The sequence below is a fragment of the Brachypodium distachyon genome, chromosome 2 (assembly GCF_000005505.3).
Source record: "Brachypodium distachyon strain Bd21 chromosome 2, Brachypodium_distachyon_v3.0, whole genome shotgun sequence".
NCBI lineage: Eukaryota > Viridiplantae > Streptophyta > Magnoliopsida > Poales > Poaceae > Brachypodium > Brachypodium distachyon.
In genome coordinates this window covers 45,559,660-45,584,399 of record NC_016132.3, presented here as the reverse complement: position 1 = coordinate 45,584,399, position 24,740 = coordinate 45,559,660, and the positions used below count along the sequence as shown (strand labels likewise).

Sequence of the window (24,740 nt, the reverse complement as noted above, 5' to 3'; positions counted from 1 at the left end):
GGTGAAGAAAGGATACCCGAGCAAGATTGCTTGATATCTGCCTCTGATTCCTAGGTTGAATTGAAGCGCATGTTCGCTAACCCAAAGCATGCTAGGATCATGCGCTAACACGCTGAGGACACCCCCCCCAAGATGTGATCCAATGGAGAAACATCGATTCGAGGTGGCTAAGAACTCTTAGCGACCAACATTGCACGGAAGCACAAAACCTTGGTACACCAATATTAGCAAGAAGAGAAAGACCGCTCCTGACAAAAACGTGATGATCACGACCACGAGCATTGCTTATCTCGTGACCGTAATAGAAGTCAGGAGCCAGAACATCAACCATCTCTTCCAGGGACCAGTTGAACTTTCATAGATGGGATGACATACGGTTTTCGCCTAGAGGTATCAATGATCATTACGTTCGAGACCATTTTTTATATATTTCAATTAGGTTTTTCTTTTACCAACAAACTTGCAGTTCCCACGGTGCGGAGACATGCCCATTTTTAGTGAATCAACAAGTGTAAAAAGCACAGAAAGATGTGCACGTCTGTTTTTATCAGTTTATTAATTACTCCTGCCGCCTCCAAAATTTGACTAGCAGTGTGAGTCTGCTAATGTTTGATATGGAAATCAAATAGGATCAAAATTGCTGCACTACCAAAAACTGATGGTAATCAACACATTAGTAACATTTACAGGAATGGAAGCTCGCGCTTGAGCTGACTAAACTTATTGCTACAGACTAGGGTAAAAGAATAAACATATACCAATCAACCCACCAATGAACCCAGAAAATTTAAGATAAACAAAACTATGAAAATGTCCCATTGACATCAATCCTAAACTAATTCATGAATTTACGACAGTCAGCAGTCTGGCACAGGCACGGAACTTTGCAATCATCAGCCTCATCAGGGTCAAACAGGTAATCATACCTACAAAAAGCATCATTAGCCTCCATGCAGAGAAAGAACATAAATCATTATCATTAATCTTGCTGAGAACATCAACAAATATAAGAAAAAAAAATCTTATACAACATACGTTAGCTCTTCACCGGCACGGACATTTCTCTTTGCAATTAGAACAATGCGGCTCTGGTCATGCCCCACGCTCATAATCCTCGCATAGAAGTTCGGCGTGCACTGCATTGGAAAGTAAAAAGACATTAAAAAAACCCATCTATTTAGAACCTTGAGTAGATCTAGAGTAAAATATACAATCCTTACCGAATGATTAATCAGGCGTGCCACGTTTCCTTTGTCCGTGGCATCAACAACTACTTCCTCGCTGATTTTGAAAAGCTGGGCACACAAAAAAGGACAGCGATACAATGTATTTATGTTAGATGAATTATCCAAAGATACTGAAAATAAGTATATTTCATATGGGACGTGATTCCTAATGCCCTCTATCTTTGACATGGAACTATTTGACCCTTGGCAGAGCTACTCCATAATCTATTACTCTATATATTACTCCCTCCGTTCCATAATTCTTGTCGAAATATTACATGTATCTAGATGCTCTTTAGGAATAGATACATCCATTTTTTGGCAAATTTGAGACAAGAATTATGGAACGGAGGGAGTAGCTTGTATAAAGATCAAATCAACAATATACGCTAGCCCAATACATCTAGTATTTGGCATGGTCAAATAACATGTGTTCTAGATAAAATGTTATTGCAGGGAAAACACATTTGCATTCAGAAAGTACTTCACACCACAGATGACTCACATAACAGTCTTTTCCTTGTACACGATACTGTGCTTCCCGTAAATCAGCAACACTTCTTCTAACCTGCTCACCACGGTACTCAAGAACCTGAAAACGAATGAAGAACAATGTTATCATGAGCTATTTCTAGAATGATGGTGGCAGCACATTAATGAGGAACCAGATATTAAAATGCAGAATGCCAGCTTGAAAATTGGGGCAAAGAGCATAAATTAGCTCGAGTGGTTACAAGAAAATATAAATCGAACATAACATATACTCCCTCCGTCCACGAATAAGTGTACTTCTAGGTTTTGCCTTAAGTCAAAGATATTAAAGTTTGACCGTTTTTATTGAAAAACGTAGCAACATTTATGACACTAAATTAGTATCATTAGATCCGTTTTGAAATGTAGTTTCATAATATACCGATTTGATGCCATATGTGTTGCTAATTTTTTCTACAAATTCGGTCAAATCTTAAAAAGTTTGACTTAGGACAAAACTTAGAGCACTTATTTGTGGATGGAGGGAGTAGAGTAGAAACAAAGCAGTGCCATTACAACCAAGCATATGTTTCATGTACCCACATTCTTTGGAATATTTCAATGGCACAAAGTGTTTGAGAGAGTACCATTTCTCCTTCTTGAATGTCGCGACGAGCAAAAAGTCCCCACCTGTGAATTCCTGATCTACCAAAGCATACTCTACTATGTTCCGTTTTCTGAAATAAAGAAGAAATTAATTAGATCTATACTACCGATACAAAAGGTAAAAAGGAAGTCGAAAATAACATAAACATTCTAACCTGCAGATAATGTAGACGTTCCTTGAAAGTAGAAAAAGATTCCGGATCCCTCTCTGCCTGCATATTAGTACAAAATTACCTTCAGCGGAGAACCTGACTAACTGATGGGAAAGCTATCTACGAAGCATGCATGCATACATTACAGAACAAATCATAAAATTACCCTAGGTGGATTCAGACTGTCAATTTCATCCCATCGGTGTTGACAAGATCCCCTTACACGGTGTGCCATTGCTGCCTCCCGAGATCTCTGCATGTCAATGAAACAAAGGTAATCTTTCAAATCAGGTGCAAACCAATGGGTCATCAATATTAGATATCAACCAGAGACATTTTTATTTTAGGACAAGTGGCAGGATCACTGCCAATTAAGCAACACCGAAACACCGCCATATGAACAAAGCAAAATAAATATCTTAAAAACTAATACAAGAAATTTAAGTGACAAGGTTTTTTGCAAGTGGTGGATTAAGGTGTAAGCGCATTAACCAGCAGTTAGGAATCTGGATTAAAGTTATTCATGAATCATGGTTGGCTGGGTACTGTTGTGGACTCCTTTTGGGGTCAATCAATCGCACATATCAGCACCTCTATAGCCACTGCGGTCCTTCTGTGTTTCCAGTTAGTAGAAATAGCAGAGATGCAGTGGGCACAGCAGAAGCACCAGACAGACAAGCAGCAAGGGCATGCGACTAAGAATGCTAGACAAAGTGAGTCCTGACAGTCTGGCAGGCAGGAGGTCTTGGGCTTAGGACAGCAAACAAAAGGAAAATTTGCCACTATTGTCACCTTCTAGTGAACCTATTCACTCATTCTTGAATAGCACTAGCATGAAAAGATGATGGCCATTTCCGTTGAGTAAGAGCAAGGGTTGAAAGACAATATAGAAGAATTCCATCTCCCCTATTTGTTCCATTCTCAATGGTTGGTTAATCAACCCATGCAAGGAAACTCGATGGAATTTCTTTTTTTTTTCTGGATTGAAGCAAGAGAAGTATGGCTTGGCTAGAAAAGCAACAGCAGTGGCAGAAGTCAAGCTTTGAGATGAGAAGAGGGCCGAGTCGTCTAGCTTTTAATCAAAAATCATGTATCACCAATAAGCCTATTCGAGAGGAGCTGCTTGACTTGCAATCTCAATAAGGAGGACTCCATCGATCTAACGCATATCCATTGGACACAGAAATGAGTGGTTAACTCACCCTTTGGCAAGAAAAACGATTTATAAACAGACCTCTGCAAAAGTAGAGAAGAACGGAAGAACCAGGGTATATAAGCAGTGACATGCCATGAGCAGTGATTGCAAATCCAGAGGAAAGTCGACAGAAAAGTCACCCATACAGTCCAAACAAACACTTTGTCGAACTTTATTGTTAATGGCTTAATGCCAAGAGCTGCTTATGCTACCATGCTATGGGTAAGCTTTCGGCTTATCTTGTAGCTGGCGCAAAGTTGCATTCGTTATTCTTTCAACTAAAAAGTAAGGTACTTCTTTATATAAGAGCATACCTTTAGCTCTTTCCTGACATAAACCCGGCATCTTGCAGCACACAAACTCTCTGTAGTTTCAACTTTTGAAGCTGAATCCTTGGGAAGATCTTTCCTGATCAGTCTTGAAGCAGCTACAGTACGACTACTCTTAACAAGTCGTTTTGAAGAGAAAGTTCCAGCAGGAGTTTGAATTATCAAAACATTATCAGGGTTAGGTGTCCTGCACATAAATAAGTTAATGAGTAAACCCAGACAATCCAACTTTTCAGTAAGATGAAATAAGAAGAAAAAAGAATCAAATCGTTCACATTGGACAAAGATTTCTTAGCTGTTAAAACGTCAACTCTATGAAAATATGGTACACAAATTTATGCGAGCAAATTATATGCTTTGTGGTTGACTCCGCTTATAAAATATTACCGATGATGGGCGCAATATGAAATCTTCTTTGTTGTCTGTTTGCCATTTTTTTCCAAGCAGTGCAGCTGCATACATGAAAGATGTAGGAAGTTAAGCTGCCTTGGGACGGACATGAGATGCAGGCAAAAACAATAAAATCCTGAACTTTTTTTCATCGAGAAACAGAGTACAGAGTATCTACTGCAGCAATAGGTAGTAGCGTACCTCCATTTGATAGCCTGCCCTTGATGCACATATAGCATGGTAATAAGTCGAACACCTGTAGCATTGTGTACAAGAACCATGTATTTGCCTACAAATGACACACATCTGCAGCAATGGATGAGAATAAAGCTTAATTAGATCAATGTAGTCAAACATACGAGATATTTAGTAATTGTTGAAGATCAATTATCTTAAACTACTAAAGTTATAGCACCAAATATATATAACCTTCATAAAAAGCAGAGGTGCAATGCTCAATATCCCGATAGCAGGTTCCATGAGCTCATCACTTGCAAAAGCCACCTGTGGCTGAAACCATGCGCATGCCACATGTACCCACAAGTTATCGACATTTGTTGGCTTCAAAGCACCACCTAAAAGAAGCATTGAAGTTAGCACAGATTCAGTTCATGATTAGCAGGATGTTTAATCACACAATACTGACTAGATTTCACATATCAGATTTGACAAACTTATATTACTGGGGGCATGGTTCAGTTTTAGTTGTCACTACTGTTATCTAGCAAGGGACCTAGGTTCGCCATTAATTAGCAATAATAATGAATTACCCTATCATGGAAAATATTTCGTCCAGTTATTATTGAAAGGTAGAATCATAAATGGATGTAGCAGGTACATACCTTTTACAGGGCAAAGACAACACTCCCTCTTTTGTTCAGGTGTTTCACAAGCCCTACAAACCCATGAGGTGAAGTCTTGCCTACCTCTTACGCCATAGCATTCCTGATGAACAGCTATCTGGCATCTGAACGTGAATGTTGTTAATTGAACAGTATAGTTCATATCTCAACACAACGTGAATAACAACACAGGCATAATTACCTGTTACAAATTACAATCTTATTGTAATCCCAGTCTTCAACCCATCTACACACTGCACATCTTTCGGTTGTCCATTTTACATGTACAGGATCATAATGTTCTGTAAAATGTAAATAAATTCAAGTTCCGTCAATTAAAATCACTTAAAGAGGTATTCTAATACTAGAGTATGCTGAATTAAAGCCAATTACCATTTAACAAATCAAGTAAATTGTGTTTCTTCAGTTTCTGAGACGAGCGTTTCGCAGGGTTTGTGGAACAAGCACTTGCTTGATGTTTATCTATCTGTAAATTAAAATGTTAGACAATCATAACCAAGCAAACAGAAACTCGAACCAGCAACGGAACATGAAGCATAAATTGCAATACTACACAAGAGCATCTATATATGCAGCAGAAAAGGTTGAAACAAAGAATACTGTGGTTGTCGCACAAACCCATTTTCCAAACGGCATCAGTGTATCCTTCAGTTTAATACTAGACTTCCAATTTTTACTTCTGCAGCCAGCATGCCTCTCCCATTCATTGAACAAAAACTTTTGCCCCTTGCAAGGAGCACAATGGCAAGAAATCCTGCAAAAAAAGATTTTTTAGAAGTCATAAGTAGATCCAAATATATATGAAAAATGAACATCAAAGTTACATGCATGCAAACAAACGAAAACAGCCAAAAGGATGAATATGAACAAGCAGAAAGATAGGGTCCACACAAAAAGAAAGAAAAGAGATCAATCAACCATCTCACTGAATGGGCAATAACATATAATTGTAGCAAAAAAACGAAAATAAGCCATGGTGCAACCATGCCATGCAAGTTACAGGTAGATTTAAATGAGATTCAGATAAGTGGTGCTTACAGTTCAAGATCTGGTAGGTAAGTTCCTTCCATGTCAAAACAGATAACTGCTACTCTGTTAGGCTTCCTTCCTTTTTGTGTAAAATTATCTTTTCTGTTTCACAAACAGATTATACATGTTAAACTGAGTCATCAATTAGAACCTTGAAATATGGAGTTCTAGCACAAGCAAATGGTTCTAGGTTTCTAGGTCACCTATCGTCAGGACAGTTCATCTTCTTGCTGGACTGATTTGAGTTACGCTTAACTCTACAGTAAGGGCAGAAATAACTTTTGTCTTGTAGATCCTATAGCATTAAATCGAGCATGTTAGAGATGGTAAATTACAAAAGCACTAAGGATAATTATGAGAAAAGCAAAACCTTTAGGTCGCTACACTTTTTGTCACATTCTGCATGAATCCAACTTTCACAACCATGACAGCAGACCTGGTTAATCAGTTCCCATATTCAGAATTTACAGGGTTGGAAACATGATACATTTATTGCTCTACTAGCTACGTTTTATCTTACCCATCTTCGGCCACATTTATGTTGCCAACTTTTCAAACATATCCCACAGTACTCTTTCGATCTCAAGATCTGCAGATACAGAAAGTAGTCTAAGGCATAAGGACGAAATGCTCCAAGTCAAGTAGGCTTGCCAATACATACCCTAGCACAGTGTTTGCAAGCAAGTTGCTCCATAACATACACCATCTTGTTTGAATCTTTGTTTGGAAAGCAGTTTCCACAACTTTCACATTGCAATGCTCTTTTGTTGCACTGTGTACAACGGCAAGCAAACATAATTAGTTTATTGATAGCTGTAGTAGTATAAGTTCTGTTTTCCTATGTCATCATAGCACGCCAACAACACTAACTAAAGTGTCATGGCAGTATTAGCAACAGTCAGTCATTGACAAACCCAGAAGCCTAGAACCATTTAGTCTAGCGTTAAAAGGTGGAATAATCATTGGTATTTAACAATGGTTAAACATGCCAAATAATATCATTCTTCTTATATGCACACAGTACTGTATCTGGTTGAGTTCATTTCTTAGAAGATTTTGCTGTAGTCCTGCATCAATGCTTTTTTCACGCACTTGACCCCATCTAAAGTTTAGGTTCGAACAAAAAATTGAATGAATGCAGATAGAGCTGAACCATATACCTCATCACATGAATGTGTAGATAGAATGCCATAAACTTTCTCAAGAAAATCAACAAAATCAGAGAAGGTTGGACCTAAGTATTACTACTATATTGTTGAAATTTCCTTTGCATTCACATCTCCATAGTTGTGCATCGAAAAGAAAAATTCTTTAACTTGCCTTAATCTGTGACTGGCACTCTAGTTCATTTGAGCCAGTCACTTCTTCTAATTCGTCGGGAAAAGATTGACAGCCAACAGGCTGCCCTGCTGCGCTGACATCTATCAGCACTTCTGAGAATCCCTGATCGGCCAAAAAAGCATCTTCTAATGCCCTCTGGAAATCACCAGGTTTGCAACTGCTTAGATCTGTCTGCCCTTGAAATCTGAAACGGAAGTATGGCTATTTCTTAGCACATGTGTGAGCGCTATTATATAATGGACACGATTACTTCTACTTCTTACCGATAAAGAAGCCTTATGCTTTTGCAGTATTTGGAATGCAATAATAAGTTAAATTTTGCGAATTACTAGTACTTACTGATCTATGTGGTCCAGAAAAGGAAATATCCCTCCTTGCCTCACCCAGATGTACTTCTGCAACCCGCCATGTCATCAAAATAATCATTCAGCAAAAAACATCCCAAAGGAGAAAGTAGCACCAGTTCAAGTCAGTTAGCCATAAGTCATAACAAAACGGTGCTTAAATGTACCTTCTCGTCACTGAACTCTGTGCTCCAGCCGAACAGCATCACACAAAGTACAGCACCACCACGCGGTTGGGGCGGCATTGCCTCGGCAGCACCCTGGCGAGCTGGGTCGACAACAATTCCTGGCCACACTGGCTGCCGCTTACCAAGCCGTGCCCACACAATGTCGCCATACAGAAACTCTTTGCTCCAATGAAGAAACTCCTTCTGCTCCTGCACCTCCTCTTCTTCCTCTTCATCTTCATCTTCCTCATACCGCTCCTCCAATAGCTCCTTTCGATGGTAACAGCTGTATGGTTGGTCGTGCAAGGAGGTGAGTGTGCTCAGGGACATAGAGTACTTCCTGGAGGTAACAAAATTCTGGCATACTCTGTAACGTTCTGCCTCCTCATCCTCATCCACCTCCGACAATGAGGAACTCCTACCAAAGACTGGACCTTTACGGTGTAGCACCTTGTTTTTTGGAATAAGTTGCTCGACCTTGGCCGGTGCAGGAGGCTTGACCGGCTTCTCCTTCTTACAGGGGTCTATGAGCACCGAGTCACTGAACCGCGAGGGCCGCACCAGGGCACGCCCGCGCGACGTGCGCACGACAGGCGGGCTTGCGGCGGCGGGCGTCTGCGTAGCGCCAGCTGCTAAGGCAACCTCGGGCTCCTCGCTCCAGCGGAACCCGACGGTGGCATAGGGGATACCGGAGGGCGGCACATGGCCGAGCAGCTCGACGGGGAAGAATTCGTCACCTCTCGGCCTCTTCCGCGGCCGCTCGCCGCCGCCCCCATCGTCCCCCCCACCTCCGACGCCGCTCACGGCATTGCAGCGCTTGAGGGAGAGGATCTCCGACCGCTGGCTCCGCTTGAAGATCATACCTCACGAACCGTTGCCGCCCCACCCAAATTCACCGACGGGGCGGCGAGATCACGGCGAATTCGGCAAGAACTCCCCCCGCAAACCCTAACCCTGCCCTCGCCGCGGCGAATTCAAGAACTGGGGAAATTCCTCCGCCGCCTCTCCCCCCACGAGTCGCCGCAGAGACGGCGGAAGGGGACGGACCAAAGAAGAAATCTTTGAATTTGAGATGTGGGCAGAGAGAGAGAGGTTCACCGGATTGGGATTTGGGGGATTTTTTTTTTCTTGGTTCGGCTCAGGTGCTGCTTGTTCTTTGTGTGTTCTAATGGGCTTTCCAAAGTCCTACGAGAAAGGAGGAGCAGAGAGCGAGTCGGTGGTAAAAATGCGGCCTTTCCCCCCTGATTTTTCTCGTGGGATTCGGTTGTTTTCGTGCGGGAGGAGGAAGAGAGGAGAGGGGGAGGTGGATGGATAGGGGCTACGAGAAAGTCGTCGTCGTCGTCGTTCGTAGGAGCTGCGCGTGCAGGTGGAGTTGCCATCTCGATTCCTGGTTGGATTTTGCTGGTGATGTGCGTCCATGGAGACGGAGGAGCAGCTCGATGGCCGGTGGGTGTTACGAGTTTGGAGGTTGTCGCGTTTTGGCATCGTGGCAACAAAGTGAGCACAGATAGATGATGGCTTCGATTTTCTATCTCCAGATTTCTTTGATTTTTGATTGTGTGTTTGTCAGCTCGAGTCAGGATTTTGATTCGGGATTTGGGGATGGTAATGAGATGGTGCTTGGTAGTAGCTTGGGATTTTTGAAGATTTGGAGTTGATTCGTTTTGGGCATGGACTGGGGAAGAAAGATCGATGTGGCCATGAAGGAGTTTTGTGCAGCGCAGGGGAGCTAAACCTCCAGCCGTGAGCGAGTGAGGGCGGATGTCACGAGTAGACGGGTTTCGGCTTTGGAAGAATCCAGATGCGACTGGGTCTTCTCCATGTGAGGATCGATGGGTTGGATCGACGCACAAGTTGACGAGATGAGTTTTGCGAATTTTATTTTATTTTTTTGTTCCTCGTGTTCGTGTAGATGTTCGATCCAGGAGCCCAGCCATCCTCTCCCTTCAGCTTTGATTTCTGTGTTGGTGTCCGTGGTCGAAAAAGAATTCCTGGAAGAAAAGAAAAAATGGTGCAAGGGGCAGCGCTCAGCGGCCGGCAGGGCGCGGTGGATCGACGGGTCGAGGCATCATGGCGAGTGTGAATCCGAGCAAGACGAAGGATTAATCGGAGTTTTCTGGGGGTTCTAATTAGTCAATCTACTGCTACGTTAGTGCCGTGGTCGCCGTGCTCGAATCCGCGGGCGTGCAGCAGAGCAGCGGACGAGAGAACGACGGGAACTACTTCTGCCGTACATTCGTGTCGCCTGGGTCGTGTTTCGTCGGCCACGATTCGCCGGAGTTGGATGGCCGGGGAGCCAGCCAGCCAGCCAGGTGGGACGGAGAGAATAGGAATAGGAAAAGCCAAAAAAGAAGGGGGGGGGGGGGGGGGGCAGCTTCCGACACGCACGGGTACGGGCTTTCTTTGCCGTTTCGATTTCGGTAGTGATTCTGGGCGCCGGCCGGATTCCTCTCGTCCTTCTCTGGCTCTGCCGTCGGAGAAGAAGCTTCCATGCCTCACGCACGCACGGGAAGGCATTGTTTCTCAGCGTGTTGCGTGTACGGGACTGCGAAGAAACGTTGTCCATGGCCATAGCCAGAGAGGTGCTGGAGACGACGGCGTGCCACGAGAATTAACTACGGTAGATAGATGTGAAGGTCCCTTGGTGGCTTGGTTCCTGTGCGTGCGTGCAGCTTTTCTCCTAAAAACAACAGATCCAAAATGGTCCGGCGCAGATTTACCAGTAGCAGTAGTAGCATTTTAGACATGATCATTCTCGCCGAATTCCGTCTCGATCCGACGTGCAGCTTTTCTCCAGAGAACAGATCCAAAACGATCCGGCGAGGCTAAGGGTTGTGCTTTGCCGATTTACTTCGACATGATAATTGTCGCCGGGTTCGTCCCATACCAACAGCACCGCAGGCGTAGTCCAATCGACCGATCCGGGGGGCGAGTCGGATCATTTTTTATGGTTCGAGTCTTCGAGATTCTAGAAGAGTGGTTTTCCCTGTCATTATTTTTTGTTTATTAGCGCACTCTTTAAATTGCTCGTCTTGTAGCTTGGAACGAGCAGGGAAAGCTATAGACAGGAGAGAGGTAGGTGGGTGAAGTGGTGTTCCATGAAGATGTCGTCGCGTGACTAGGCTACATAACAGAGGTGAGGTGGTGTTCATGGTCAGCGGAAGCACTCTGACGTCTCATATCCTCCACCCCTGATTTCCGTTCCGTGGCCGATTGATTTCCGTAAATTACGGATCGTAACACGCTCTGCGGCGCCCGCCGGCTTGTCGGGCACGGCCAGTCCCGCGGCCCGCGGCTTGCTTCTTCTGGTGCCCAAATGGCCTGCAGACGGCAAGATGATTTCGTTCGCACGTGAAGCTGTGGCTGTATGCCCCGTCTGGTTTCCTGTACAACGAGATGTTACATGTGATTTTTGCGGAGTAAGCAATTCGATGTGTGTGTTTTTCGCCGAATCAGTAGTTGCTAGACTTGGACCGAGTCACGTTGTTGGGCCAAGCGTGGATCTGGGAGTATTAGTTCCCTGAATGGTGATTTTTGGGTAGCTCCGTTCGAAGATTCGTGCCAGGAGCCCCTTTTAAGTTCACCTCTGATCTTCGGTTCTCGAGAATTTCTCCGATCTGATCCCCCATCGCTGTTCATAGTAAGGAATATCTCAGTCTTCCACCCTTGCGTTTGATTAGAATATCTCGTCTCCCTCCCTTATTCAGATTTAGGTGTGCCCACAGAAACATGTCATCGTCTCTTATTCAGACGTTTCTTTGTATCTTGATCTTAGTTTTGCTACTCCTTGTAATTTTCCATGTTTCGTCGTCTTTTTTGTTGTCTTTTGTTATACAGTAATTTTGGTCTCACACTCCCGGAGTCCGGAGAGAATTTGTGATGGCGGCCGGCGTCAAATACGCCCAGGCGCCCGGCAGGGCTGACAGCGAGAACCTCATCTCCGGCAGCCGCTTGGGTTCGAGAGTTCGCAAAGCGGCAAAGCGCCCACCTTGCTTCAGCTGACGTCGTGACGTTCTTCCACGGACCTGATACCAAGCGAAGCTATAGAAATCTATTAGCTGAAGAAGATATCAGCGAGCGGGATTTAAGTGTGCACTACATGGAACCTGTGTAATTAGAACGTCAGGAAACGCTACAAATATTTGCATATTGTCATGCTACTGATGGAGAATTTCCCACAAGAAGACGAAGAGGAAATTTCCAGATGTTCAGCAGCGAGATAGGACTTTCAGTGCAATTGAACAACAATGTTGAACGGTCTGAGCCCTTCTTGTCACTGTCTGAAGTCTGAACTAGCATGGTGTCATCCTTTACTTACTGAACTCACAAGTACATACATTATTGGTGTCATTGTCTGAAGTGTGAAGATCGGATAGGATTTGTCGTTTGCACTTGTTATTGGATCACTACGGAAATTTGGAGTTAAACCCTGTTTGGATGTAAAGTATTTTGGGAGTTTTCTCTATATACCACGTTTTTTCAGAAAACTTTCGTTTTAAATACTTTGGGGTGTCTGGATCCAAAAAATGGTGATTTTATAAACCATTGTACTGGTACAATCATCTCGGTGCCTCAATTTTTAAGTACATAGTACTAAAAAATATATATACTCTCTACCTCTTTTTTATGACAGAGAAACATTAGCTTCTTCACCTCATTGTCTTCTTCATTTCCTCGTGAGTTCTTCCCCAGCTTCTCTCATCCAATCACCTCGGTGCCTCTCTCCTCTTCAAGCATGGCAAAGCAAAAAAAAAATTGTTAGCATAACCAGGGGCGGAGCTATAGAAATTTTACCCAGGTGCACCGTGTTGCAACGACGAGAATTCTTTTGCCTTGTGCACCTTAACTTGACACATAACCCCGTGCATGCACTAATAATACGACCTAATTATTGTTAAAAAAATTGAGTAGCTCCGCCCCGGAACATAACTAGTAGATACCCCGCGCGTTGCCGCAGGCCTCAAAGGTCACACCACATTTCTCCATACGTGAAAGTAAAATGAATTGCAACGAAGCAAAATAAACATCATAGGAGTATTGGAACTCATGATATGATTGATATAAGATAGAATGAAATATGCTTGTATGGCATATAAATTAATTTATCTTTGTGACTAATTGCTGACGTGTGACTGGAAACAATATTTAGGTTGAACTACATGTTGCTTCTTCCATAAGAATAACTCGGAAATGCGACGTCTCATTTTTCATGTGATCAATGTTGATAAATGGATGATCCACACGGTAGCTGGTTTGGGATGTGAACATGAGAAAACATACTTTTAAAAGTTAGCCATACCAGTGGTGTTTAGTATCCCTCGCCTTTTTGAATTACTCCCTCCATTTCACAAAGGTTGGTGTATTTTGTTTCGTTAAAACAAGATTTTGATCAATGATAACTCTATTAGTATGTGTCTTTACATACATGAAATTTATATAAATAGATTCGTCTTGAAAGGTTCTTTGTAAAAATCATGATTTTGTATCATATAGATTATATATTAATAGTGTAATTCTTGGTCAAAGCCTTGTTTTAACGAAACAAAATACGCCAAGCTTTGTGAAAAGGAGGGAATGTATCAGTAAATTTTTATAGGCTTTTTTTGCTGGAATGGTGAAAAGAAAGTGAACATGGTTTGGTGAATTGGATAAAGAAAATTCTTGTTTTTACGTCACATGTAGAACGATAGAGAATTTTCCTTGGGCCGTGCAAATGCCAAGAGTTGGTTTAGTTGATGATGACGTGGCCATCGTGCATGTTAAGCTTACAAATATTAAAAGAGCCTTAGTGGCAATCAATGGTGATGATGTGGATATTTTGCATGTTGAACTCAAGTTAAATAAATCTTAGTAGAGGTGAATATGGTGATGATGTGGACACTTTATATGATGAGCTTGCAAGCATTAAATGAGTTTTAGTGGGGATCAACTTATAGATATTATAGATTTGTTCTTCTCATTGATTTGCGCCATTTTGCCTTGCCAGTGTAATGCCGCTGGGCTGACGTCCTCTGCCACTCCAAAGCACTTTGCTGAATGTGCATCGGAGACTGAGAGAATGGTGTTCTGCAATAGTTACTTCGTCCCATATTAAGTGACGAAATATTACACGTATATAAACATTTTTTATGTATAGATACATCCATACTTAGGCAAATTTGAGACAGAGGGAGTACAACATTAGAAGAAAGGTCCATGTGTATTTCTGATGTGCTGCACTAGTGTCTTTCTCTCTAGTAGTATTCATGAAAATCACAACCCCGTTCATGTATCTCGAAGTAAAATCGATTATTAATAAAAAGAGCTCATAAGTAATATTAGCGATTTTGATATTTCTAAGTCGTGACGGTCTTCTTCTCTTTTGTGGCAATGAAAATACCACATATATTTTTCTAGCAAGAAAATCTGATTGTCTATAACTTACTTTTTTTAATCATGCTTGGATCTAAAATCACCGACAATCCCTTAAAATCTGATTGAATTTTCTTCCGTACTTGTGTGGTTGTGTGCGTTTCGGCACAGAGGCCAGGGGTGTGATATTCTTTGGTTGTATCGCTCCATATTACTTTATGATCACTAAAAACTTCCATTTTCAAAAAATAACTGGTTAGTGACCTAATGATTAAAATCAATCTCACACTGGATTTAATCAACACTTGTGATTGTCCACTCGAAATAAGGATTCCTCTGTCGACTTAGAAGTTGGTCCAAAAATATTATTTTACCAACATATATCACAACCAACGACAGCGATGAGCAAAATCATAACATGTGGGCCGGTAAACATGAGTGAAGGCACAATGGTGTCCTTCTCTAGCGCCGAAACTCTTGTTGACTCTTGGCACTGCCAATGGGCCGGTAAGCCTACTGGAGCCTCTTTTCATTTGTTTTTTCTTTCTTCTTATTTCCTTTTCTTATTTATACTTTGTTTTTTTTTGTCTCTTGATTTTTCTTGTTTTCATTATCCCTTTAGAATCATGCATAAAATTTCATGTGATTTTTTAGAATCGCGCATAAATTTCACGTCCAAATTTTTAGAATCGTGCACAAATTTCACGTGCAATTTTTAGACACGCACAAAATTTTGAGTGCCATTTTTCGAATCGCCCACAATTTTTGACGTGCAATTAGAATCGCGCACAAAACTTCACGTGCAATTAGAATCACGCAAAAAAAATTCACGTGCAAGTTTTAAAATTAGGCATAAAATTTCTCGTGCAATTTTTAAAATCATGCATAAAGTTTCAAGTGCAATTTTTAAAATCGCGCATAAAGTTTTACGTGTAATGTTTAAAATTTGGTAATCTGAAACATGTTGTTATTAATGAATTCAACAAGAAAACCAATAAAATATCAAAGACTAGGCTATCTATCAGCAAAGCCAATACACACAGGCACCCACACACACGGATGCACAAACACAAGAATCCACACAGCCCCACACACATGCACACACACGGGCACCCACACACACATATGCACACACATGGGCACACACATGGGCACTATGCCATGTAGACCTAGCGATTGATTCGGTCGAAATTTCTCGGTCGACTGAGCCCTAGACATCAGTGGCGGAGGCAGGGGGGGGGGGCGGGGGGCAGTAGGGGCCTTGGCCCCCCTATGATTTCAAAATTACGCCTAAGTCCCTTATTTTTTATACTATGAACTGCAAATTTCTTTGCTCTGACCCCCCTAATAACTGTCTATTCTGTTCTGGCCTCCCTCACAAATATTTTCTGCCTCCGCCCCTGCTAGACATTCCTTTATTAAATCTTCTTTCACAAACCATAAGACCTGGACCTGGACGAATGGTAGCTAACAGATGCGAAAGGTACACTCAACTGGACCACTGGATACTGGATTGTGTCAATATGTGACAATGATGCCAATTTATTCTCTAGTCTTCTCTGCTCCTCCCTTGTGTTGTTTACTGGAGGCCTCTCCGACCTTTTTTTATCTCCCTGTTTTGAATTCAAATTTTGTTCGCAATGCAGGTTTTAAACTAGGACTTCGTTTTGGCACTGCTGCACTGCAGTGTTATTTTCCCCTTTTTGACAGTGTTCTGCAGTGCAGTTTGGTGGCATGGAGGCATGGAGCAGCTCGGCTGCCCGTGGGACTTTGCAGGTGAGACCTGAGATCAGCATTGCTAGTGGGAAAGGGTTGGTGAGAAATTTGATTTGGGGCTTTTAATTCACCTGACATACGGTATTCCGCACCTAGTCGCTGATAAGTAGGACCTACGTTTCATGCGGCCTAGCTGTTAGTGGGAATAAGAGAGCAGGCGAGTCTGGCTTTGCGGCACGATACCATTCATGCAAAGGATGATTAGATTAGGTTGGGGCGTCATTAGGTGTAGACACTGCTGGTCCTTTGGCCGGCAAAGACATAAGATCGTGTATGTGGCTAAGGCCACAGCCTAAAGCAGTGGAGTATTATTATTTGAGTTTGTTGTGAAGATTTTATCAGAAATTCGGTATTGTAGTCCTCTCCGTTACATAGCCTGGTGAAATCGAGATGAAATCCTTTGAGTACTTGGCCTTGGCTTTAGCTTAATTTTGCACTTCCTCAAGACTGAGGAGTAGTCTACTGGATCACTACTTGTAGAGAAGAGGAGAGCTGGGGATTCACGCTTCAGTTTACATGTTTATCCCAAATGATTAGTCAGACATCCACCAAACCTGAATACCTAAACGCAGCAAAAAATGGAACTCTTCAAACACTCGCAAGCCGGAAACTCTTGTGGCCACACAAGTCAGAGTCCCAAGCTCCCACGCACCAACCAATTGGAATTGAACGCCCCGAGTGCCCCGATCCCTTCACGCAGATACTCCAGGTCTGATCCAATCCAGGAGGGCCCCGTCCACTGACGCATATACCAAATATTTTCTCTAAACAAATATCCATACTGCACCTGGGCCCCGCGCGCCCCCCTCCGGTCTGGTCTTTAAATGCGCTGGCAAAGTTGGACACCCCGTTCTCTCCTTCTCCCCGTCGTGCCACACCGCAGCAGCCGCCGCTTCCCCACCTGCCCCGCTCCCGATCTCCGAGGCAAGCAGCGCCGCCGCGGCCGCCATGGCGTTCGAGAAGATCAAGGTCGCCAACCCCATCGTCGAGATGGACGGTCAGATCCCACTCCCCCTTCTCCGGCAGATAGATCTATCTCGCGGCCACGGCGCTGTTCGCTTATCGATATAATCGATGCCTGTGCTAAATTTTGAATTGTCGTTTGGGGTGTGGCCGTGAGATCTACGAGATCTAACCATCGTTATGTCCTCCGTTTGTAAACTGTTGACACCGGTGTCTCTGATCTCTATCTGCATAGCTGAATCGCCGCTGTCAGTATGCGGAAACTCGGGAGGCGACTCCCTTCCCTTTGGTCTCAGACATCGGATTTAGATATGTAGATGATGAGATATTGAACATGCGTGAGTATGAACATGATGATCTATGCGCAGAGGGAAGTTGCAGGGTTGGATGTAGAGGTAACTACAGAATACGCGCTGGTTTTAGATATCCGACCATTTAGATATTAGCACTTGCTTCACCGGTATGTTCCGGTGGACATATAACTAGCGGATCTCGTTTTCTATATGTAATTTCAGAAACCGCAACCTAAGTATTTCGCGATGCAAGTATTATGTTCGTGCTTTGGGATCCGAACTCCAAACGTAACTCTTCTTGACAACGAAAAGAGTTGTCATCTTTGAGAAAAATTGTTGAAAACACGGTCTGATAGGTGAGCAAAATTGTTGCATCTGCCAGCAAATATCAGTAATAATAAGTTTGCACAAACGATCGTTTGCCTGTGGTATATATCAGTACTCCCTCCGATCCAAATTAAATTGTCGAGATATTACATGTATCTAGACGCTTTTTGAGCATAGATACATCCATATTTGGGCAAATTTGAGGCAATTAATATGGATCGGAGGGAATAGCATTTTTTTTCATCATTTGTAATCAATTGATTTGATGATCCACTACGGTGCTGATATATTGTCATTTACCTTTAGGTGATGAGATGACCAGAGTATTCTGGCAGTCTATCAAGGACAAGGTAATGAAAAAGCCATGCTCTATGCCGTCTGATTAATCTGATTTGCTTGTACCATTTTGTGTATCTCGTTCTTGATTTTCATATGCTATTTGATGTGTGTTTGGTTTGTTTCAGCTTATCTTCCCATTTTTGGACCTGGACATCAAGTATTATGACTTGGGAGTTCTGCACCGTGATGCAACTGATGACAAGGTCACTGTGGAGGCTGCAGAGGCTACTCTCAAGTACGAATTTTTTTAATAACTTAAGTTCCATGCTGATAATATGCTTGATTTATGATCACACCATTTCCAGTGGTCTTTAAGTTCCATGCTAATAATGTGCTTGCTTTGTTATTACATCATTCCTGTTGATTTATGCTGACTGCAATTTGGTCCCAATTTTTTATCATTATTTACCATGTTCTAGTAATGTTTTCTTAGGAATTTTGAATATGATTACGAGTGAAAAAGCTCTCTTTTCTCGAATCCTGTTGATGGAGTAGTTGTGTTATATGCATGTCCTCGAAATTAAAAAGTTAGAGAGATCAGAGATGGTGTTATCAAAAGGCCTTGACCACCAGTTGTTACTATATTCCTATATCTTTACTGTTCTTTATTGCTTGCTCTAATCCAATGTCATTCAGGTACAACGTGGCTATTAAGTGTGCAACTATTACACCAGGTACATTTCATTCTTATGCTTATGTAGCTCACATACATGGTCTTTGTATTGTTAAAACACTGGCAGTATTTGATGACAATCTCTTTCTAATATCTGGATACTTTGACACTATGACAGATGAAGATCGGGTTAAGGAGTTCAACCTAAAACAAATGTGGAGGAGCCCAAACGGCACAATTAGGAACATTATAAACGGTAATCTGCTGCTGTATTCCATTATAATGGATAGAATTAGGTAGCTGACATTTCTCTTTATGCTCACTACTTACAGGCACTGTGTTCAGAGAGCCAATTATATGCAAGAATGTTCCAAAGCTTGTTCCAGGTAAGGATTTGAAACTATTACATTGTTGAAATGCAAAGTTTTCCTGCTAAATTTAACCTTTGTTGTAATCAGGGTGGACTAAGCCCATTTGCATTGGAAGGCATGCCTTTGGTGATCAGTACCGAGCAACTGATGCAGTTCTTAAGGGACCTGGCAAACTCAGACTAGTTTTTGGTAGGGTTGCATAAATTTGAAGTATGCAAAATTTGAAGTCTTCAGTACTATATTTTCACATATATAATTGTATTGATCGTACATAGCAGATAGAACTGATGTTAGTACGCTTTGATCTTATTTTCGTTTTCTGTTTTACTGGCAGAGGGAAAAGAAGAGACGGTTGATCTGGAGGTTTTTAGCTTCACTGGTGCTGGGGGTGTTGCCTTGTCTATGTACAACACAGATGAGGTACTACTATTTCTGTAATCACAAATAATATTTCCATTTGCAAGTACCTACCTGACCATCCATTTTTTTAATTACCGTGTACAGTCAATTCAAGGTTTTGCTGCGGCTTCTATGGCAACTGCTTATGATAAGAAATGGCCATTGTACCTGAGCACAAAAAACACAATCCTGAAGAAATATGATGGCAGGTAGTTCATTGTTGCACTTACATTATTATTTAAAGCTTGCTCCAGACACTTAGATTACTTGGTATAATATTCTTTGATTTGTAGGTTCAAGGACATTTTCCAGGAGGTCTATGAAGCCGAGTGGAAATCCAAGTTTGAGGCTGCTGGAATATGGTAGATTTTGAACTTTCTTCTTTTTTCGAGCTCTCCTGGAAGCTTTTGCCACAGTATGTCATGAGTTGGTTTTTGGTAGGTATGAACATCGTCTCATTGATGACATGGTTGCCTATGCACTTAAGAGTGAAGGAGGTTATGTTTGGGCTTGCAAGAACTACGATGGAGATGTGCAGAGTGATTTCTTAGCTCAAGGTCACAATGCACTATAACTTTTGAATCTGTGCATAACATACATGCTGCAAATTATCTTATGTCCCTTGCTCGATAACCAACACCAAAAGTGTTTTCAGTTTAACTAACTCTATTAATTTTTGTGCAGGTTTTGGCTCTTTGGGATTGATGACATCAGTGTTGGTATGTACTACTCATTTACTATGATTCATGTTCTTGACAAATTCTTTCTTGTTGCCTGTAGTTTTATCTTATGTATTCTACTGCGGTGCTGATTTGTTCCATATTTAGGTATGCCCTGATGGAAAAACCATTGAAGCTGAAGCTGCCCATGGCACAGTTACCCGTCATTTCCGTGTTCACCAGAAAGGAGGTGAAACCAGCACAAACAGCATTGCTTCAATCTTTGCTTGGACAAGAGGACTTGCACACAGGTAGAGCTTTTACCTTTGACTAATGCATCCCTTTGCAATAACCATGTACACGAGGATAATTTTCATCTTTGTTCAGCTATATTTTATTACCGTGTAACAGCATCAACATTCTATATTAAGTGCCTGTAACAGCATCAACATTCTATATTAAATGCCTGTAACAGCATCAGCATTCTATATTAAGTGCCTATTTTAATTTCATTCTACTTGGACTTGCTTCTTAGCTGATTTACTGATGTGAATTTCTTTGTGCACTCTGCAGGGCAAAGCTAGATGACAATGCTAGACTTCTTGAATTTGCACAAAAACTTGAGGACGCATGTGTCGGAACTGTGGAGTCAGGGAAGATGACGAAGGACCTTGCACTTCTTGTTCAGGGATCTTCAAAGTATGTTGCTGCTCAGCCTTTCCTCTACTGCATTTTTATGCATCTTTTTCATTACCTTGAACCTGATTGATTACTCATCGTGCTTTTTCGTTTTTGAATTGCAGTGTTACAAGAAGCCATTACCTGAACACTGAAGAGTTCATTGATGCAGTTGCCGCTGAGCTCCGAACAAGATTGGCAGCCAATTGAACTCACTACGAAAGCTCGTCCACATGAATGCTTCATTGCCCGTCGATTTAAATCATTTTGCTTATGTGGCCATTATATGTCACGTTTTCATCTTGAACAGAATGAGCTTTTACTGCACCATCGCAAATTATTGTCAAAATGCAAGCGATTCTATTAGATGCTGATGTTACGTAAGTGGAGCTCTTAATAAAGGACATAGAACAGTGTTCAGCTTAGATGATTGGGCATGGGGGCACATGTATGTCAGACGGCTAAGAAGACGTTATTTCTCAGTCAACGGTAATTTCTGCGCGTTTCCAAATTATATGTTGTCTTAACTTGTTTTTTGATCTGCCGTATGCGTACGTTTCTCAAATTGGCTTCGGCAAAAAGCGAGCTCAAGCCTTGTTTTGGTCAGAAAGCATAATAGTCCAAAAATAATACGTACTTGCTCGTGTATTTGGGTTCAACACTACTCCCTCCGTTTCATAATCCTTGTCTCAAATTTGCCTAAAAATGGATGTATCTATTCCTAAAAAGCGTCTAGATACATGTAATATTTCGATAAGAATTATGGAACGAAAGGAATACATGATTTTATGCAAAAAATTATTTCAATAGGTGCGTCTTCAAATGTTCTTGCTAACGGTAGTTATGTACTCCTTCCGATCCTAAATTGTTGTCAAATATTACATGTATCCAGATGTTTGTTAAGAATAGATACATCCATATTTGAGCAAATTTGATTCAAGAATTTAGGGTCGAAAGAGTATCATATAAAAATATTATTAATAGAGTTATTTTGGTCAAAGTCTCGTGTTAACGAAACCAAATATGCCGTCTTTTGTGCAAAGGAGAGTAATTTGGTGTGCTCAATTTAGGTAGGAACAAAAGTTGTACTCTCTCCGTCTAACAAAAAATGTTTCAAGTTTGTCAAAATTTGAATGTATCTAGACATGATTTACTGTATAGATATATTCAAATTTAGTCAAACTGAGACATCCTTTGTTGGACAGAAGAATAAAAAAAACTGAATTTTATTCCCTAGTGAACAAAACACGTTCACACATGAATCGCGGAGCAGCAGTGATCCCTAATTCTATGGCTAAGCGGGTGTTGCTAGCTCAGTCGTGAGTCGTGACTCGCGAGGGGGTTCCCGGTGTTTGATTTAGACACGGTGTCTGAACCTCTCTACCCCCAATCCTTCTCTCTAGAGGTGGAAGAAAACAGAAGTTTTGAACAAATATCTATCGGCAAATTTTTGAGAACTTTCAAAAATTCAGAGATTTCAAGAATGAAACAGAGAACTTTCAAACAATTTGTGAGAGCTTGCAATTTTTTGAGTAATTTTAGAAGAACTTCTAGAGTTCATTCTTTACAAAAGCAAAAACAATGAGAACTTTCATCAAATATGTCAGAACTTTCAATTTTTCTTGAGAGCTTTTGAAAAATAAAAATAAATCCAGGAGCTTTCATTTTATTTTTATTTGTAAATTTTAAAATATTTTGGAAGTTCCAACAAAATCGAGAGAACTTAAAAGATTTCTAAGAACTTTCAAATTGATTGATGGAAAATAACATCCTACCTTTTTGGTCATAGTGACTTGAACATGTTCTGGTCCCTATTTTTTCAGATCCGCCATTAGTTGGGCCTCATCTCACACGCCATAGAGAAGTAAAAATCCTCCAATGTTTAAATGTCAGCCGGCCAGGTAATCTCACGGCAAAGTCATCTGCTCGGAGCCGAGTGTGGCGAGAAAAAGTAGATAGGAGAAAATAATCAATTATTTATTTCTTATGGCCCAATCTCAACGCTGTGGCCGGGTTTCAAGCTAAGTCTACTTGCAATTTTTCTACCATGATTAAGGCTGACTTCAGGTTCACCCGTTTGCGCCTGGCCCGGCACGGATTTAATCGGGTCGGGCCAGCCCAAGGCCCCGCCTGTGCCGAGCCTGGGCCTACTGGGGGCCAGGGCTGGCCCGGCCCGTTTAGTATTTTTTTCTTTTAAATATAAATACAATAACACTTAGAATAAAAATGCGCCGGCCTCCACTTCAATCTCTCCACCTGCGAACCTCTAGGCCAGGCTAATGATTCTGATTGGTTTGCTGTGCAACCCTTTTTGACCTTTTTATGTGGCTCTCAGGAGCAGAAAAAGCCCATCAGGCCATGGTTTCCCATTACTTCTCCGGGCCCCTTGGGCCTTAACGGGCCCGGGACGGCCGACCAGGCTTCGTGCCGCGCCTGGGCGGGGAGGACGCGTTAGGGGGCTGGCCCGGCCCCTATATTCACGGGCTTCATCGGGCCACGCCCAGGCCAAGCCTGTTTAGCAGGTAACGGGCCGGAGCTAGGCCAGGCCGGCCCGTTGGCCACCTATATATTCAAGGTAGATTGATATCGAGATACACGAGACATTATAGTCAAGGTGGAAAACGTTACACAAATGTTAATGAAAACATCCAAGCCCAAACAAACAAAACCACAAATCACCAACATGAATAAAGAAGCCTTGGTCCACTAACGTGGCAAAACACGCCAGATGCTCTATTTGAGGTTCTTGCCACATGTCTTGCACGGACAATCTGCTATGCAATCTTGGATCGTTGTCCTTCCTACAATAGAAATTCTTGCCCTCAAGATGGTCAATTTGGGTTGTGATAACAAATTCTGATGTTCGAAAGGCTGATTGTGTTTCTCGCTATTCCGTATACAATTTTACCTACCAATGAAAACACGTTAGGATGGTAGAAGATATTGATTTTAACAAGCATGAAAAATGTATTTGTCTATCATTTAGATTGGTTAATTACCATTTCCAAGATGAGCAAAGGCTGAGCACACGAAATTAACCATTTCCAAGACGAGCAGAGGCTGAGCACACAAAAAGAAGTAACGGCAACAACAATTGTCCTCGGCCAATGTTCCCCATACACTAGGCCATCGTGACAAATGCGTCGGAATGCTATTCTTTCAACCATTATTGGGTAAGTATCGGCTTCTCCGCCCTTGGTCTCTATTTATACTACAAAAACAATAACAACATGGAAAAAAATAGTAATATACTTAATATTAGGGTTGATGACATATCCTACCAACACATATTAATTACTCCCTCCGACCAGTGGCGGAGCTAGGGGGACCAGCAGGGGCCTTGGCCCCCCCTAAGATCTGTATATTTTGTTTAGGTCCCTGGCTATGTATTTTTGTATTGTGGCCCTCCCTAACAATGGTATTCTCTTTTCCGGCCCTTCTTTGTTGTTTTTTTCTGCCTGCGCCCCTTCCTTCGACCCATATTACTAGTCCTAGATTTAGGATAAAGTTGTATTAAATGAGTGACATGTAATTCCGGCCGGAGGAGGTGGTTTACTTCCAAACATTGCAGATGCCTTATTAGAGCGTTTTAGTTTCATACACTCCCAAATATCGCCAGTGGTGTGAGCTGAGCCTAATTCAGGTGGTCTGGTTCCTTGTGGTGGAATCATTTTCTTGAATTATTACAGGATTTTACCGAAGCTATTCTTTCACTGGTAGATGGCGTACCCGTCAACAGCGAGGTGTCTGCGGTGAATTCGTCAACCTCTCAAGATCTGTCAGATCAGTCTTTCGGAG

The 24,740-nt window shown here is 42.0% G+C and overlaps 2 protein-coding genes and 1 long non-coding RNA gene across 3 annotated transcripts; 2 read left to right on the top strand and 1 right to left on the bottom strand.

Annotated features, from left to right (window-relative positions):
• Positions 1 to 608: 608 nt before the first annotated feature.
• LOC100837788 (histone-lysine N-methyltransferase ATX4) lies at positions 609 to 9,926 on the bottom strand. The gene is made up of 23 exons (XM_003569429.4): positions 8,174 to 9,926; positions 8,002 to 8,057; positions 7,642 to 7,846; positions 6,983 to 7,093; positions 6,842 to 6,910; positions 6,692 to 6,757; positions 6,525 to 6,616; positions 6,331 to 6,423; positions 5,911 to 6,046; positions 5,665 to 5,758; positions 5,474 to 5,573; positions 5,272 to 5,396; positions 4,859 to 5,004; positions 4,631 to 4,735; positions 4,427 to 4,491; positions 4,025 to 4,226; positions 2,682 to 2,768; positions 2,519 to 2,575; positions 2,345 to 2,434; positions 1,732 to 1,818; positions 1,221 to 1,295; positions 1,036 to 1,136; positions 609 to 926 (listed from the first exon to the last, which is right to left on the bottom strand). The coding sequence occupies exons 1-23, from the start codon at positions 9,032 to 9,034 to the stop codon at positions 836 to 838; spliced, it is 3,114 nt and encodes a 1,037-aa protein (XP_003569477.1). The 5' UTR covers positions 9,035 to 9,926; the 3' UTR covers positions 609 to 835.
• Positions 9,927 to 11,235: 1,309 nt separating this feature from the next.
• On the top strand, positions 11,236 to 12,436 carry LOC112271020. The gene is made up of 2 exons (XR_002963792.1): positions 11,236 to 11,813; positions 12,011 to 12,436. It is a non-coding gene; the product is annotated as an uncharacterized LOC112271020 (long non-coding RNA).
• A 4,696-nt stretch (positions 12,437 to 17,132) lies between these two features.
• On the top strand, positions 17,133 to 21,456 carry LOC100837485 (cytosolic isocitrate dehydrogenase [NADP]). Its single transcript, XM_003569428.4, has 15 exons — positions 17,133 to 17,297; positions 18,190 to 18,233; positions 18,348 to 18,457; positions 18,859 to 18,896; positions 19,014 to 19,091; positions 19,168 to 19,221; positions 19,294 to 19,395; positions 19,541 to 19,626; positions 19,711 to 19,814; positions 19,899 to 19,967; positions 20,047 to 20,162; positions 20,290 to 20,324; positions 20,433 to 20,575; positions 20,838 to 20,963; positions 21,068 to 21,456. Exons 1-15 carry the CDS (start codon positions 17,249 to 17,251, stop codon positions 21,150 to 21,152), a joined length of 1,239 nt encoding a protein of 412 aa, XP_003569476.1. The 5' UTR covers positions 17,133 to 17,248; the 3' UTR covers positions 21,153 to 21,456.
• The last annotated feature ends 3,284 nt before the right edge of the window (positions 21,457 to 24,740 follow it).